Here is an 18,838-nt window from a genome sequence, read left to right as displayed (position 1 = left end):
CGAAAGTAGAATTTCACTCATGACATGAAGATCAGAGGTCCCTCGACTCAAATATTATTAAAGTTTTTGAGACAAAATTATTGTAAACTTAAACATAAAAGCTGTTGTTAAGGATCAACTACAAAAGAGGCAAAGAGTGGTTTTAATTGGGCAAACAGTGGCTTATATAAGAAAACGTTTTTATAAAAACTAATAAAGGAGAATTTTAACTAGTATTTAAGGGATGATTGTCTAAAATATGCTAATAAATACAAATTTTAAAGAAAATGTAGTGATACATGATTGTGCTTTCCCCAAATGTCTTTTAAATAAATTTAGTAAGTTTTATCTTGACTTTAAAATAGCTTTTATATACATTAATAACTTCCTGTTTTTCTTAAAATTAAGAAAAAGAAAACAGCCATAGACATGCAGCAGCCATGGCAGTGCGGTACCCTATGGCCCGTGGGCCTCAACAAGGGCCACAAACTCACCAAGAACGTGAGCAAGCCGAGGCACAGCCGCCGCCGCGGGCGTCTCACCAAGCACACCAAGTTCGTGTGGGACGTGATCCGGGAGGTGTGTGGCCTCGCGCCCTAAGAGCGACGGGCCATAGAGCTGCTCAAGGTCTCCAAGGACAAGCGGACCCTCAAGTTCATCAAGAAAAGGGTGGGGACACACATCCGCGCCAAGAGGAAGGGAGAACTCAGCAACGTCCTGGCTGCCATGAGGAAGGCGGCTGCCAAGAAGGACTGAGTGCGCCCCACTGTCCCCCAAAGTCCATTTGATGTAATAAAGTGTAAACAACAACAACAACAACAAAGAAAACAATTTACTTGTTTTAATTAGTAACACCTTAACTTTGGAGTGGTTTTCTAAGAAATGTCTATTCTGGTTTTGGAAGTACTGAATTTATCTTTTATTTTGATAAAAATAACAATCTTTAAATCATCAATGGAAATATCTCTATCCAAATACAAACTTTGGTGACATGAGTTTTATGGATGTTACAGAACTTTATTAAATACTATCTGTACTAAATAGAGAGAGAAATAAAACAACATTAATCATGGTTTTTCTTGTCCACACTCCAATGATTAGTTTTGATATAGTAGTTATGGTCTCTAAGCATGCAGATGTTAAAAATAATTACTCATCCCTCCCCCATTTAGAGCTTATGCTTCTTTGTGTTTTGCATTAATAAAAAGCCCAAGGTGCACATGAGATCTCAGTTAGTGTCATTACAGATCAGTAATAGTCCAGCTCATAATTCCTTTGTAATTCTGTCTTTTCACATGAAACAGATAAAAAATACGCAGCTGAATTTAGGGGACTTAAAAAGCTAATACTAATACCAACCTGTTGTAATAAACATATTTATGTTGGCCTAGATTTCGAATGACGAAGTATTTTTGTTTCATGGGTATTGCATGAGGGCATCAAGCACAGAGCATGTGAACTAAAAATTCTTAATAGATACTGGAGAACTACAAGAATGCAGGTGATGTGAGCTACCGCTCTTCTCCTTTTGTTAGAACACTGCTAGAAACAACTGTGGAATGTTGTCTCTGGTGGAAGATTGATTCCAGAAGTAGACAGAGAGGAAGCAGAGATTAGCAAATGGAAGAGAAGGGTGAAGGGAAATGTAGACCAAGGTTTCGATGAGACACTGTAAATAACAGCACTGGACAACTGCATCTGATATTGTAAGACAAAATGTAAGTAAGTGATTGAATGAAAACCAATTTTAAAATAGAATACTGTGTCTCTATGCAGTGTTTTTAACACTTTGACAGCTTTCTTGAATTCCCGAGACAACCATGAATTCAGTTTCCTCACCCAGTAAGACAAAAAGAGCCCCTCTAAATACATGTATGATATACATACATTTACAGAACATATGAGTGAAATATCTTTCGTGATTTTTAAAACAAATTCTGAATCATTTATTTTTTTTAAAAAAAGGATTTAGAAACATGGCTCCAGGGGCTCACTTGTCCAACCCTGAGATAACTGGAAAGAGAGCACTCCCTGAAACAAGCACTAAACATTACAATTGGCACTTTAGAAATCATTGGTGTTTTAAAAAATTTATTAAATGGCATATTAACTCTCATTTTATATTCAAAGAACAGCATGGACAGCAGAAAAAGAGCAAAAAGCCACCACCTTAGCACATTAGTGATGTCACAGCTCAGAAAGAAACTCTTGGTGCTAAGTTTACACACTTCATATTGGATTTCAAGTCTTTTGTAAGATGAGATGCACTTTATTATTAAACTCAATTCTGTGAGTGCAATATGAGTGGACAGAAAACAGCTGCTGAGAATGACACATAGAAGACGAGCAAAACATTTGCTGAATATTCGTTGAATTTGAGCCACAGTTATACAGTAACATTACGTAAACCTCTATATATGTACATCTAAGGTTTATCTATATTTTATACAGAACATAACTCTTTATGTAGATATACACTACAAGAAATAAGGGGAATACTTTTGGGCCAATGAGATTGATGTTAGGATACTAAAAATTCATTTCCAGAAAAAAAAATTACCTTGAATTTGGCAAATCCATAAGACTTACGTTTTTAAATTGGTTTGTGGAAATGAAAATAATCATTAAAAGTAACTGCTTTATGAAATAATTTTCTCAGGGGGCATCCTCTCTCTATCAGGAGCAAAAGCTGCTTTTGATTTATTTAAAATAAAGAGAATCAGTGTTGGGGGAAAAAACCCCACCAATATTGAGAAAAATAACAGGAAATCCTGTTCACATTATTGGAATATCTGAATTATTAGCACGTTATAATGCTCAAATACGATTTTAACAATTGCAACTACAAATAAGAAGTGACAGAAACGACAGAAACTTTTCTGGCCAATCTTCCATAAACACTATTAAAACTGGGGTCATCAATGCAGTTCTATGTCAAAGGTAAGAGGCGAGTCTTGTTGTCCTACGGAAGTTGGTATTTACAACTATTTTTACATATGTACATATTTATAAATGTATAGTTTATTGTCAGACATTATGGGGAAATGCAAAACCTACATAGAAAATTTAATCATGTCTAATAGATTCAAACCTTAAAAAGCACTTTTATTGCTTTCCTTCAAGCATTACATACTTAGACTAATGCATCTTAGAAATAGGATATTTTCTATGTCATCACATGACTAAAGTGCATATTTTAAACTATTTAGATAACAAATAGTTATTATTGGAAGGGAATTAAAGAAATACATTTACTGGCATATAGAACATGTTTATTTTTTATTTAGGGTTATAAATTTTCTTTTGTGAGGGGATCTTTAATGTCAAGGCTGTCTTCATGGCAAATTCTTTTCATTAAATGCATTTGTGACCTTGGCATTAATATAGTCATGCAAAGCACATAATGGAGTCACAGTAAAACAAAAATGAGAGAAACTAAATAAACAAGGCAAAGGCAATTTTTGCTGTGATTTTTGCTTATTTCCATAAGATACTCCTTTTATTGATTTTTGAAGACACTGATTTATGCACTAGACTCAAATACTGTACAAAACTGCAGGAAATTCCACTATTTGACTATGTTTCTACAAAGACACCATCATAAAGGTAAATCTATTATTAAAAGTCCACTAATAACTGCTAATGTTTCTGTGAATCAAAAGGATTTTACGTTTCCCCAAAACTTTATTCCAGGCATGATGGACAATTATTAAATTATATTACTGTATTTCAGGGGCATAAAGACTGCTTTTTTCAAACATTAAAAAAAAAGAAGCATATTTTGTTGGTGAGTGCCACTGAGTTGATTCTGACTTGGAGAGACCAGGTATGACAGAGCAGAACTGTCTCCAAGCATTTTCCTGGCTGTAATCTTTTTAAGGGGACTGTGTATTTCATCCCTTAATAAATACTAATCATATAAAGTTACAAATGGTGACTTCTAACTTAGCTACCTGTTTGTGTGAGTGTGCCTTCTAACTTAACTACCTATTTGTTTGTGCCTGATAATTCTAATTTAGGTGTGTGTGTGTGTGTGTGTGTTTGTTTTCAATAATTCATTATCTGTTGGTGACGTTTCAAAGTTTCAGATTAAAAATGTTTATCTCTAACCAAAATCTCTCTGGTATACAAAGCTGTTGTAAATTTAAGTCAGTGAAATTGAAAGTTGCAATTTACAAAAGCAGATTTACATTAATTCTTAACTGAAAGAGCTGCTTGCAAGACAGAAAAATGTGCCAATTTACTGCCCTTTCCTTTTGAATTGGTGGCTTCTAAGTCCTGAAGGAAAGAAGCCTTAAGGCAGAATTTGCAGTAAACAGGAATGAGGAGAATCAGATAAGTGCACATCGATATTCTCTGACACCTATGAATTCTCATCAGTGGGAGTTTTTGGCACAATTTTCTAATCCAATATGAATGTTGTCCCACAGCAGCCACACTGGATGCTGTTTCCAGGCTCCAGCACCAAGAAAATTTGGCTGATCTATTTCAGTACCATAAATAACTGCAAAGAGTAAGATATTCTGCCGCTTCACCTCCCCTCCCCCAATTTAAAGGAGTTTCCAATGATGAAAGTAATTCATCAGGTTTCAATTTTTACTTTTGACTAAGCTTGGGAAGTTAAAAATGTAATGAGCATGACATTTCAGTTGTTATTAAATTCTAGGTATAATTAACATTCTGTCAGGGGTGACTCCTGTAATTATCTGAGTTTGTCATGCTGTATTATGTACATGGCTATAGATACTACATGGAGTAATTAAGAGCTGATTTTGAATACTCTCTAGTTTTTCATCTTATGTGTGCCAAGCTTCCAGTTACATGAGCAGGGATTTTGAGCACTCTGGAAGAGGACTGATGTGGCAGCCACCAGGTTCTGAAACTGAGAAAAGCCTTCCCACACATCATAATTAGGCAACAGTAGAAAATATTCACATTTGATACCTAAATAAAAGGGATCCATAAAAGTGTGGTGTAGATCCCCAATTTTTATCTGTTCTAAGGGTTAGGAAATAAACCAAGATGTCTGAAACCCACTTTCTATCAGTTCCTAAAGCAAATCTTTGAAAAATAGGCAATGGCTCTTTTGGCATGAGGTTCTCTCTGTCTGCAGTTTCATAAGTTAGCAAATGTGTGACTCCGTTAAGAGATCTACTGGTAAGCTACATCGTTATATATACACTGTACATGTTGGTTCACAAATTAGCAGTTATTAGTCAGACTGTACATGGCAAAACAAACTGAGATTAAAGTTGCTATATATCTCAAAGATAACCCTGGGTATTGGTTCAAGGACTGAACCCTAATACAGGCTCCCTGTTTAAATATGTGGCCCAGTAAACTAAGTTAAATGTGCCAAACAAGACTGGGAAAACTATTCTAGACATTCTGTCAATTTTACTAACACTGTTGAAGGTTTTCTTGGCTTCGGCTGGCTTGTTCTCTGGCTTCTTGTTGGGTTCTGGCGTGGTGGCACTCTTTGAGATGGTGGAAAGAACTGGATCTTTTGAGAGATTCGGGGCGTAGTTGGCCACAGCCACCGCATAAGCATTGTTCTGTATCATAACAGAAGCTTTCTCTTTTTTCTATTGGAAAACACATACATAGAAAAAAATCACACAGAGTGTGAGTTTAGCCAACAATATAAACTTTTTTTCAGATAGTTAGCTTGATAAACATTATTATCCATAAGAAAGCAAGAGTTTAGGAAATTAAATTAAAAGAGTCAAAGTCTAAAAAACTTTAGAATGAAGAAACCTTCTTTAATGTCAAAACCATTCATGCCATTTTCCTGGGGAATCATTTTTGCTATTTTCAACAATAAAAAGAAATTACAAACTCAACAAACGTATATTTCTAAAACCCTTAGGATTCTAATATTTGTTATGTGAATCTAAATGCGAAAAGCAGAAATACCTGTAACAAAATGAAATTACCAATGTGCAATGAATCATTCTAACTTCTGAATAAGGAATTTTGTAAGTTGATCAAAGGACCCTTTCCCCCACTTACATGCCAAAACTCTTACAGCAACTGCTTTACTCAGGCTATGAAAAATTGTAACCATATGTAGATGACAGAACAATAAATACTAAAAATATAGAATAAAAAAAGAGTATAAACTTAGATATTTTTTCTTTCACTACTTTCTTCACCTGTTTCCTCTTATGATTTCATTTGATTATAATTAACTCTGGTCTGGCGACATTGTTTCTGGTGGGTCTGGGCTGCAAATTGAGTGGCCTCCTCACACACACACAGAGCTTTGGGAACCCAGAGAGTCACACAAAGTGGAATCTGAGAGCTCTCTCAAATCTCCTTGATCAGGTAAGACCTTTCTCCCAGAAAAGTATCAGCTACCTTAATCTCATCTTTTGGGAAAGGATATCTTCAGTCTCAAACCTGCTTCAGGCCTGACAGCCACCACTCTATCAGATCTAGAAATGACCAAACCAGACCTTGGAATTATTATGTTGTGTCAGCAATGTACACAGAGACAGTAAGTCACAAAACTTAGTAGAAGCTCTGTGGCCAAGACCTTTCCTCAGTAATGCATCAAGCAAAAAATCTTTCTCTGAAGTTGATACATGGTATTTGGACGTACATCCTCCTAAACAAGAGACAGACAACAGTGTGAGAGACCAGTAGCACAGTGCAGTGCAGGGCATTACAGAAGTGACTTGTGATCATATTAAGGGGTGGCTGGGGAAGGGGGGTTTGACCAAGTAGCCGGATGTGAAAGGAATGGGATTGAGAAGGGAAACGGAAGAAACAACTCACACGTGCTGGGAGTGGGGGCAGTTGAATGTATTGGTTATTTCTGTAAGGGTCTTTCATCTCCTAGGAAAAATGTTTGTCTGTCAGATATTGTTCTAACACTAAGCATCCATATTAAGAAAGTTAGGAAGACGGATTGGCCATCTATTTCCAAAATATAACTGGCCTTTGAAAACTCTATGTACAGTAGAGCACACTTAGAGGAGACTAACAGATATTTCAACTGAAGCCGAGCCGTCAAATTTGGAAACACAATGGAGGAGAATCAGTTTAAGAAGAAATTAACTGGTCCGTGGAATGTGAAAAGCATGAATGCACGAAAACTAGACATTGTAAAGAAAGAAATGGAATGCATAAATATTGACATATTGGCTATTAGTGAAATGAGATGGGTTGGCATGGGACATTCTGAATCCTATGATCAAATGATCTCTTATGCTGGAGATGAAAAGGTGAGGGGAAAAAAACCTGGGTCACTTTCATAGTTAAAAAGGCCATTTTTAGATCCATCTGAAAATACAATATTGTGAGTGATAGGATAATATCCATACACATACAAGAAAGACCTGTTAATACCACTATCATTCAAATTTATGTGCCTATAACCAGAGTCAAAGAGGAGGAATAGCCTGTTGAAGTAAAAAATTGATCAAACATGTAAATAAGATGCATTAATAATAATAGGTGACTGGAATGCAAAAGTTGGGAATCAGGAAGAAGGATCAGCAGTTAGAAAGTATGGACTTGGTGATAGACATGAAGCTGGGGATAGAATGATAGAATTCTGTAAAATCAATGATTTATTCATAGCAAGTATCTTTTATAAGAAACATAAAGGAATCAGACTGACTACATCTGTGGAGGGAACCACTGGAGAACTTCAATAGAAGCAGTAAAAATTAGGCCAGATGCTGATTGTGGAACAGACCATCAATTTCTCAAATGCAACTTCAAATTAAAACTAAAGAAGGTTAAATCATATCCACAGGAATAAAAATTTGACCTTGAGTCTATCCTCCATGAATTTAAAAACCAACTCAGGAATTGGCTTAGGGCCTTGAACACTAATGAATAAAGACCAGATAAGCTGTGGGAAGATATAAAGAATATCGTTTAAGAAGAATGCAAACAATCATTACAAAGAAGGAAGAAGAAGGAAAAACCAAAATGGATCTCAGAAGAGACTGAATACTGCACTAGAGCACCAAGAAACCAAAACAAATGGAGGAAATCAAGAAGGAGCTAAATAGAAGATTTCAAAGGGCCACTCAGGAACACAAGGCAAAATATAATGAAATGTGCAAGTAGCTGGAGTAGGAAAATTAAAAAGGCTGAATTTGCTCAGCACTTCTTAAGCAGAAAGAACTAAAGAATAAATTCAAGCCACGAGTTTCAATGTTTAAGGCTGCAATGGCAGAATATTGAATAATGCAGGAAGTAGTAAAAGAAGATGGAAGGAGTATACAGAGCCATTGTACCAAAAAGAAGTGGCTGACACGGAATTTCAAGAAACAACATATGAGCAAGAGGCAACTATGATGAAGAAGGAGGTTCATGCTGCTCTGAAGGACTTCGCAAGAAATAAAGCCCTAGGAATTGATGGAATACCAATTGATATATTTCAGCAAACAGATGCTGTCCTGGATGGGCTCACCAAGTTGTGCAAAGAAATCTGGGGGATAACTACTTGGCCAACTGAATGAAAGAGATCCACATACATTTCCATTCCAAAAAAAAGGTGACCCAACAGAGTGTGGAAATTACTGAACAATATCACTAATATCACACACTAGCAAAATCCTGATGAAGATTATCCATAAAAGACTTGAACAGTACATTGACAGAGAACTACCAGAAATACAAGCTGGTTTAAAAGAGGTTGTGGCACCAGGTTGCCAATGTTGGACCTTTTCCAAAAGCAGAGAATACCAGAAGAATGTCTATCTGTGTTTCATTGACTATGCAAAGACATATGACTGCGTGGATAACAAATTGTGGCTAACCTTGAGGAAAATGAAAGTTCTAGAACACTTGATTGCGCTTATGCAAAACTTATACTTGGACCAAGAAGCAGTCCTCAGAATAGAGCAAGGAAACACTGCATGCCTCAAAATCAGGAAAGAAGTGTGTCAGAGATGCATCCTGTTCCCATACCTTTTCAATCTATATGCAGAGCAGATCATTCAGGAAGCAGGGCTTTATGAGGAGGAGTGTGATATCAAGATTGGAGGAAGAATTATTGACACCCTACATTATGCAGATGACACAAACCTTGCTTGCTGAAACTGAAGACCTGAAGCACTTGTTGCAGAAATTCAAGGATTGTAGTCTTCAAAATGGATTGAAGCTCAACATCAAGAAGATAAAGATTCTCACCACTGGACCAATTGGCAGGGCCATGATCTTGTAAAAACATAAATTAAGTAATTCCACTCCTCTGGCAAATTTTTTTAAGCAGCATTCAATGAAACGGAGTCTAAAGCTAATACATCTCAAGGCCACTTTCCTTTACTCATTGCATCGACCGTCCAGCTGTAGGAACTGAAGAGCACTTTCTTGACTCAGTACTTTTGGTAATACTAGTCCTATAACCAAATGCCACTACTACATTTTCCACCTGACTACTTTTCTTTGCCTGTGAACACTAGTGGTTCAGTGATATGATTCTCACCTTCAATATTGGAGAACTTGGGTTTGATTCTCAGTTACCCCACATCATGGGTGGCCACCACTAACTAGCCCATTAGTGGTTGATTGTTGCTATGATGCTGAGCAGAATTCTGGGGACCTACTTCCAAAATCAGTCAATGACAACCCTGAGGATTACAACAGTCACGTCAATAGACCATCAGGGGCTCACTGGGTGGTGCCAGATCAGGCAGCATTTCACATGAGGTTACCTACCTCAAGTGAATGACAACTCAATGACAGCTAACAACAACGCAACTTCTCTCTCACATTAATCAGTTAAACATCATTTACCTAGAAAGGCTTTTCTCACCCAATCTGTCAAGTCTAATCTCTAAGCTCCACAAATATCCTTTCTATACTTTTTATCATGGTATATTTCACTATGTGTTGATGCTTCCTTCATTGCTGTGATTCTGTCACTGACATCTCTTTTCCCATTAAGATAAAGTTCACTAAAGGCTTTTGATGATTCTTGCTAACTCTTGTAATATTAGTCTTCAGCTCCTTGCATACCACCAGAAAGGCAAATATTAAGTGGATCAATTAACAAAATCTGAATATACAAAAGGTACTGACCCACATGACTGTCCCAATATAAGAAACCTTGATAGTGAGATGGTTTAGCACCTACAGCTAAACAAAAGTTTGTGAGTTCTAGTCACTTAGTTTGAAAGCTAGGAGCCACGTCCACTTCCTAAACAACATGCCTTTGGAAACTATGAACTTTGATAAATGCCGATAGTTGTAGAGGGGCTTTAGGCCTTTTGTTCACTATGAATTGTGCTCAACTCGAAGGCAATAAACAACAATAACAGTCACTTAGTGGCTTTGCAGGATAAAAGACCTGACCATTTACTCCCCTAAAGACAACCTAGAAAAGCCTATGGGTCAGTTCTATATAGTCTCTGTGATGAAAATTTACTTGATGTCATATAACACACACACAGAAGGTAATATTTATACAAATTCAATAATCTAAGCCAGCACTTAATTATTCAAAATAGTAAGGTTTACAGGGATGATAATCTAGAATAAAACATGTAGTATCAGTTTATTTGAATTACATTCAAGTAAAATAAAGAAATGCATCAAGAAAGGCACTCTGAAAGCACGGGAGGATCTACAAAGATCTGTGGGCTTTCCTGTGCTTCATAGTCACACTGTTTCTCCTTCCATTTTCCCCACTAATTATGCAGCTCCCATCCAGGCCTGACTGAAGTATAAAATGAGAACACAAAATACCTTTGTGATACTTAAGAACCAAATTTAACCCACAGACAGGAGCTGAGTCCATCTCAGAGTGACTCTACTATGGACAGGGGAGAAGTGCTCCATAAAGTCATCACGGTGGAAACCTTTTACTAAACTTGTAGATTAAATGTTTGCTAAATAATGTAAATTCTCATTGTGAATAGCATGCTGTACCAATTTCGTTCTTTCAGTAAAAATAAACCATAAATTTCTTAATAAAGCATTTACCTTGACTTCATAGCTTCCTTTCTATCATTTGGTCTGTTTCACTTGTAATGTATATATTTGTTTTTATTGTTATGTGGGTGAAAGTTTACAAAGCAAATTAGTCAGGCTATCTCTTTCTATCTATGTATCTTGCCTAACCTAAATATAAATTCTGATAATATACTGTTCATTTCTTCCCTGTGATTTTAATGTCCATTAATTGTTGTATTCTACCCCTTCTTGTCTTTTCTCCTGGGCAAATGCTGTTCTTTAACCTTATACGGTTGGTTACTGAAAGCAGTGAAGGTCTCTGTGGTGATACTTTCCCCCTTATCTGTCTATTGTGTTTGGCTGAAAGCTAAGCCATAGGAGTAAATTTTGTTCCTGGTTCCAAAGATGACTAACGTACATAGTCTTAGGGGTTCCACCAGTCTCTATAAGACCGGAAAGCCTTGCTTTTCAAATATTATTAATTTTGTTTCATATTTTCCACAACTCCAAGTATCATCTTCTATTATAATTCCTTTTGGAGTATTAAACAGTGTTAGCCAGGCACTATCTAATCTAGTTCATCTCTCTTTTTAAAAAAATGTGCTATCAAGTCACATGCAACTCATAGTGGCCCTAGGTATAATAGCTCTGAAGTCTGCTCTATCTTGAGCCAATCTCAATGTCTTGGACATACCTACCCCCTTTACCCAGTCACCGTGTCAATCCATATCATCCAGCATCTTCTTCTCCTGTGCTGTCTTTCCACCCTTCCAAGCCTGATATCCTTCTCCAACAACCGGTCCCTCCTAGTAACATGTCCAAATGTGAGATGGAGCTTCAAACTCCAAGGAGGCTTGATTTCACCCTCTCCAGGAAAGACCTGCTTGTTCTCTTCCCCAGCACCACAACTCAAAGGTATTGACCCTTCTAGCATTCCTCATCACTGTCCAGATCTCTGGTGCATAGCAAGTAATTGGGAAGACCCTAGCTTAGATGAGGCACACTCTCGTCTCCAAACTAAAATCATCGATCTTTGGTACTCTGGAAATGTCTCCAACAGTAGACATGCAAACTGAGTTTAGCAGAGGCCGTGGCACTAGGGACATGTTAGATGGATCTTAGTTGAAAGCAGAGAGTACGAGAATGTCTGTGTTTCATTGAATATGCAAAAGTATTTGACTGTGGATCACAACAAATTGTGGCTAACCTTTAGAAAAATGTGAAACCAAGATCACTTGATTGTGTTTATGTGATACCTATATGTGGACCAGGAAGCAGTCGTCATCTTGTCTTAGGGTCACAGAAGTTGAGGTTCACATAGTCCATTACTCTTTTGGACTACTTGTTCCTATACATTTTTCTTTTCATCTGTCCGGTGCATCATACATAACTATTCATAAGCTTTTAAAAGTCAATCACAGAAGCTAATCATAGCTTTTAAAAGCTAATTACAGAAGTAGGATACAGAACCCTGTCTTTGTGGATTCTCAGGTCAACTGATCCCAAGACTATTTTCGTGAGGCCTCAGTACTAGCAACTCATTCCCTCAGGATGCTTAGTTATGATTAAGAAGTATATTTAGCTGTGTATCCTTTTATTTGTTGTTGTTGTTGTTATGTGCCATCAAGTCGTTTCCGACTCATAGCGACCCTATGCACAACAGCCCTAAACCCTGCTCTATCCTGCGCCAACCGCACCACCTCTGACACACCCATTCCGATTACCCCAGTCACCGAATCAATCCATCTCATAGAGGGTCTTCCCCTCCTGCGTTGTCCCTCAACCCTCCCAAGCATGATGTCCCTCTCCAAGGACCCGTCCCTCCTGGCAACATGTCCAAAGTATGTCTATTTGTTATTTATACAAATTTATTTATAACATAGACTATTAATGAGTTTAAAGATGTCATCTGTTAAACCTATATGGTCAGAGGTGTTGTTCTTTCTCCTCGCCTGTATTTGTTCTCTTGCCTATATGCCTATCTATCTATATTGTCATTGTATACTGTTAAGGTGGAACTAACCCATATAACTGACCCTCCAGTGGGTTTTCAAAGGCAGTAAATTGCACAGGCAGAGACTGCCCATCTTACTCCCACCGAGTAGTGGGTAGATTCGAAAATGTACCTTTGCCTTGACAGTGCAATTCCTTACCATGAAGCTATCAGGACTCTTCCTACACAAATACACACACGTATGTTTTAAGAGTTATGATTTCCGACTTTGAAGGATAATATATACAATAGTATCTACTTTTGGTGGCTATTATTTCTTGTGTTTTGCTCTTTGTTTTCCCTTTCATTAGTGCTATCGTGATAATCATATTGATTATCATAATGATACTTAATTTCCCTTTATCTCAGTATGTGTCTTTGTCTATGTGTTGATTTTTACTCTGCTCTCCCTCTCTTCCCTTCCTGGTGTGCTGCGTTTTGTACTGTTGAGTTGAAACCAACTCACAGCTGATTTCCCAGCAGGTTCTCAGAGGCAGTTAATCACACAGGGGGAGATTGCTTATCTTTCTCCTACAGAATAGCTGGAGGATTCAAAGCATATGCCTTTGGCTGGAAGTACAACTCCTTACCACTAATGGTGTCATGTAGGGTTGTCAGAAACCTTGAAAATGGGTTTTTCTTTCTATTACATAAGCCCCACTGGAGTTATGGTCTCCAAATACCTTAATTGCAGACACATGGTCTTGCAAATCATCAGCAGCTAAGGGACCAATATGAGAGTCCATTCTGCATTTGAAAAAAAAATGGTGGTGGAGAGTGGCACTGCGATGAAGAGTCTGTGACAAGAGGAACAGAGGAACCCTGGAAACGGAGCCATAATTAAAGGTTTTGTTTGTGAGGTGATTGAAGGAAAAACTTACTTATAACTGGTCAGATAACGCGTGTAGGATGATTAAGAAAACCAGAGGTTTATTTGTGCAGCTGAACTGAAACTAGACTTTCACTTGAAGACTGAGAAGCCATTCAAACTAACTGAGGAATTATGTCTTGTTAATCTTGGTTGGGACCGCTGAGCTAAACCTGGATTTGCATGTATATTCTTTATTTCCTCCATTCCACAACCTATTCCCTAATAAATCCTACAACTATGAGTAAAGTCTGTGAGTCAATATGCAATGAACACTCGATCTGATGATTGGGAGAAATAGGAGCAGAAGCAATGTTGGGTGGCAGGTAGGACCATGAAGCTATTTGCAGGTTTCAATGGATATTATTGATGGGGAACGTTTCCTTTTACCAAATGTATAGGAGTCAAATTTATTCACTCCTTCATTGCATCTGCTCCCTATACATCACCTATAACCTTTAGGAAATCAGAAAGTCACATACTTCTTCTGTGGAGCAGATGATGGGTTGAAATCATCAACCTTTTGGTTAGCAGTCAAGTCTTTTACTACTGTGATACTAGGGCCACTTTTACAACTTTCCACAAGCTATGAAATCGCTTTCCTTTAGTAGCACTGCATGTTATTTGCAATGATACAAATGATTACTATAACTGATCTGTAACTAATAATGTAATAAGAACGAACATCTTTTAGTATCTAAAAGTTAAAAGTGTGACTGAATGTTAAGATTCAAAGTATCATCTTTGACAAATATCACATTCACATTCCATTATTACTCAAAGTTCAATTATCAGAAATGGAGTCTAATAAATCTAATGGGTCTACAAAACCTGTTCTTCTGCGTACTTAACATAAGTCCAGGTGCATCTGAATTCCAAATATCTGCTCTTAAACATTAGACTATGTGATTTTTCTATAAGAGGAAAGTATGTAAAACATGAGGGTATCTTTTTCTCTCAAATATTCTCCCAAAATATTAAACTTGACCCATTTTTCAGAGATGATCTTCAGAAAGCTGACCTTGAAAAGATTAAGTATATAATGCATAGTATTTATACCCTAAGTGAATTCTGGTGACTTAGTGGTAAGAAGTCGAGTGGACCACTGAAAAGAGCAAGATTCACATCCACCAGTTCTTGTGTTTACATATAATAAGACAGTAAATGTTGGTGTAAGGCAAATAAAATATTTTATAGACTCAATTTGTATTATTTTACACAGTATCTAACTGTTTCAAATGATACAAGTGAAATTATTGAGAATTAGACCTCAAGAACCTTAGCTTTTAGCATGAGAAAATAGACATTTTCAAAGTTACTTGGTAAAGGAGTTAATGTATACTTAAACAATGTCAACAAATGTATACTCTCTTAGCAGACTAGTGACATCTAGAGCCGAGTTACAAACTAGACAACCATTACTTGTATAGAATTTGTGCAGACATGTAATTTTTATGTTTCGAAGAGGCATTTAACATTGTGTGGAAGAGATGTCAGAAAACTAGGTACTTGATTGGTTCTGGAATTGTGTTGAATTTAGCAAAGAAACAAAACTGTGGCATAGAATTTAAACAAAGAAACATAAAATGCATCTGCCACTGCAGTAATAAGTCACTACAGACAGAGAGTGTACTTGAACAGTAGATTACTTAATGTGGCTTTTCTAACTATTAGCTTTGACTTTTGCCATACCAACTACATAGGACTTTACAAAGCTGGGGCTGTTTCTGGCCTCACCAGGGAGATTGGTTAGCTTTCTAATAATGGTATTAAGATAAATAGCTCATTCTGGATAGGAAAAGGCAAATAAAGTGTGGAGACTATAGTATTGGCCATGTTCTGGTTATCATTAAGGAAGAAGCAGAAGGCAGCATATCCTTTTGGGACAAAGATTATTGTGAGAGATGGACCATGACTTAGACACAGAATCAGCAGCAGTATAGTTTAAATATTAAAATATTCCTTTGTAATTATATTACCTAAAATTAAAGACAATGCTTTTGTGATACTCATGCCCAAATAGACATTCACTAACTTCTTCATCGAAAATCACTGATGCTCAAACCTGGAAAATATGCAACATGGTTTACATTACTTCTGTTTTATGGTTAAGCCAGAGACGTTCTACCTCAAAATCTCAGAGAGGAAATTACAAATAAAAACTACATAACTTTAAAAAGGGAAAACAACTTCTTGTCATTGGTATATTTAAAAAGAATGATTTCATATAAATTTTTCTCACCAAAAAAAAGAAAAGAATGACTTCAAATCTCTACTAAGACATTTTATCTTTCTTTTAAAAAGTAAAACTATGAATGCAGAAAATGAGCAATGCCATGTATCAGGGTTTTAATTTTTTTTTTAAAAGAAAAACTAATTGCCATTGAGTTGGAACTGACTCATAGCTGACCCTCCAGTGGCTTTCTGTAGGTATAAATTGCAAAGGAAGGAACTCCTAATTAGGAATGTCTCCTAATGACTGGACTCAAACTGCCTGAGAAGTACAGCCTTTGAGTTATCAATATAACGTCTCAGTCTAATACTGGAAAATGTATGTGTAACAATTGTATTCTTTCATAATAATTATTCAATTTGCATGCTGAGCAAATAATCCAAGAAAGCTGGACTGTATAGAAAAAAAAATGCAGCATCAGAATTGAAGGAATAATTACTAATATTCTAGATATGCAGATGACCCAAGAGGACTTGAAACATTTAATGTAAAGGATCAGAAACTATACAGTTTTAAGTAAAATTTAACTTCAATGGAAAGAAATAAACTGCACAAAAATAATGCAATATATATGAATGATTGTACAAACCACAATGTAAATGAAAGATTGTATTAAACACAATGTATATGGATGAAACATACTATAAAGGTATTGTTATTATGTGCTGTCAAGTCAGCTGCGATTCAGTGACCCTATGTTCAGTCCTAAGACCTGCTCTACCCCATGCCAATCTTACTGTCTCTGACACACTGACCTCTATTACCGCAGTCACTAAATCAATTCATCTCATCGAGGGTCTTCATCTCCTGTGTTGTCCCTCCACCCTCCAGCCTGCAAAGCATGACGTCCATCTCCGAGGACTGGACACTTCTTACAACATGTTCATTATATGTCAGATGAAGCTTCAGAATCCTTGTATCCAAGGAGCAGCCTAGTTTCACCCTCTTCAGGGTAAACCTGTTTGTTTATAGCAGTATATTCAATACTCTTCTTCAATACCACATCTCAAAGGCATCAGTTCTCCTTCTATCTTCACTAGTCATTGTCCAGCTCTCTGATACATAGCAAATGATTGCAAAGACGATGGTCTGTATCAGGTGCATTTTAGTCTCCAGACTGACATCATTGTTCTTCAGTACTTTGGAGCGGTCCCTGACAGCAGACTTTCCCAATAAAATACATCTTTTAATTTCCTGGCTGCTGGTGCCAAGAGTGTTAATTCTGGAGGCAAGCAAAAAAACCCGAAAACCACCACTGCCAACAAAAAACACCAAAACAAAAAAATAACAACTTTTTACAATCTCAATCTCTTCACCATCCATCACGATGCTGCCAATCAGCCCTGTGGTGAGACCCTTTGGTACTGAGCTTCAATCCATATTGAAGGCTGCAGTCCTTGACCTTCTACAGCAAGCATTTCAAGTTGATGAGTCTTTCTCCAATCCTGATGCAACATTTCTCCTCATAGAGCCCAGACTCCCGGATAATATGTTCTTCATATAGATTGAAAAGTTATGGATATAGAACTCTGGCATATACCGTCCCAACTTTTTACCATGCAGTGTTCTCTTGCTCTGTTCTGACGACTGCCTCCTGGTACAAGTATAGGTTACACATAAGTATGATCAAGTGTTCTGGGATTCCCATTCTTCTCAGAGTCAGCCACAGTTTGTTGTGGTCCACACAGTCAAATGTCTTTGCATAGTCAATGAAACACAGATAGACATTCCTCTGGTATTCCCTGCTTTCAGCCAAGATCCATCTAACATTAGCTACAATATCCCTAGTACCACGACCTCTTCTAAACCCAGCCTGCACTTCTGGCAATTCTTGGATGTGCTGTTCCAGCAGTTTTTGGATAATTTCCAGGAGAATCTTGCTTTCATGTGATATTAGTGATATTATTTGATAATTTCCACACTCTGTTGGATCATCTTTCTTTGGAATGGAAACAGTTATAGACCTCTTCCAGTGTAAAGATATTATATGAAAATCAATAAAAAATATTTTTAAAAATCTGTACAAGGAGGCCAATAAGTAGCATTATGGTAAATAGAGAAAAGAAGATGAACGATGACTCAGGATCACCTAAGGAGAATTGATGTATTTTAAATGATAATATTAGTAAAGAAGGTTGAATATACAATGAACTGTCAGAAGAAGGAACAGGCCTGATTTGGAAGACTTACACAGCCAGAATGCTCCTTACAAGACAGGATGGTGGGATTTCCTGTCACATACCTTGGATAAGTTATCAGGAAGGATCAGTTCCTAGATAAATTATATTACATTTGGAAAAGTAGAGGATGAGCCAAAATTAGGTGAATCGATACGTTACAGTGGGTGTAATAATCTTGCCAAGAATAATATAAAATATAAGGATGGTGAGTTATCACAGGTTCATTCCAGACAACCATAATAAAACAAGTATCACAATGAAGTGTGCCATAAGAATTTTTTAATTTGATAATGTATATAAAAGTTAAATACACAAGAAGCTGCCCTGCAATCCCAGAGGCACACAGTTCGAATCCACCAGATGCTCTGCCAAGAAAGGAGGGACAATCTCCCCCTGTACCAGTCAGATCTGATTTGACGGTACACATACACACACACACACACAAATAATAAAATAAAAATTAAAAAAAAAAGTTAAATACACCCTAAGTCAACTAACTGCAATTGCGTTATGTGAATGTATCCAAATGTGGCAGAGACATGAAACGAGCACATGTGGTTGCAAAAAGTGGCTGTGGAAAACCTACAACCAGGAGAAGATAACATAGATGAATGGGATCTTCTAAGACTCAAATCCCTATGCACATCCAAAAACTTCTCCAGTAGGGT

At 37.0% G+C, this 18,838-nt stretch overlaps 1 protein-coding gene and 1 pseudogene across 2 annotated transcripts in view; one reads left to right on the top strand and one right to left on the bottom strand.

The window, feature by feature from the left end:
• Window positions 1-419: 419 nt before the first annotated feature.
• On the top strand, window positions 420-767 carry LOC102863138 (annotated as a pseudogene).
• A 3,762-nt stretch (window positions 768-4,529) lies between these two features.
• GABRA2 (gamma-aminobutyric acid (GABA) A receptor, alpha 2) overlaps window positions 4,530-18,838 on the bottom strand; it is a 255,148-nt gene continuing 240,839 nt past the window's right edge. Inside the window, exon 9 of one of the 2 annotated variants that reach the window (XM_006894170.1) lies at window positions 4,530-5,564. In XM_006894170.1, coding sequence (XP_006894232.1) covers window positions 5,268-5,564 — 297 coding nt within the window. In that variant the 3' untranslated portion in view covers window positions 4,530-5,267. The remainder of the gene's footprint in view (window positions 5,565-18,838) is intronic. The other variant, XM_006894171.1, reaches the window with a different exon arrangement.

This window comes from Elephantulus edwardii, unplaced genomic scaffold (genome assembly GCF_000299155.1).
Source record: "Elephantulus edwardii isolate Elephantulus edwardi_28Jun2011 unplaced genomic scaffold, EleEdw1.0 scaffold00137, whole genome shotgun sequence".
Classification (NCBI taxonomy): Eukaryota; Metazoa; Chordata; class Mammalia; order Macroscelidea; family Macroscelididae; genus Elephantulus; species Elephantulus edwardii.
This window is presented reverse-complemented; position numbering and strand designations above follow the sequence as displayed.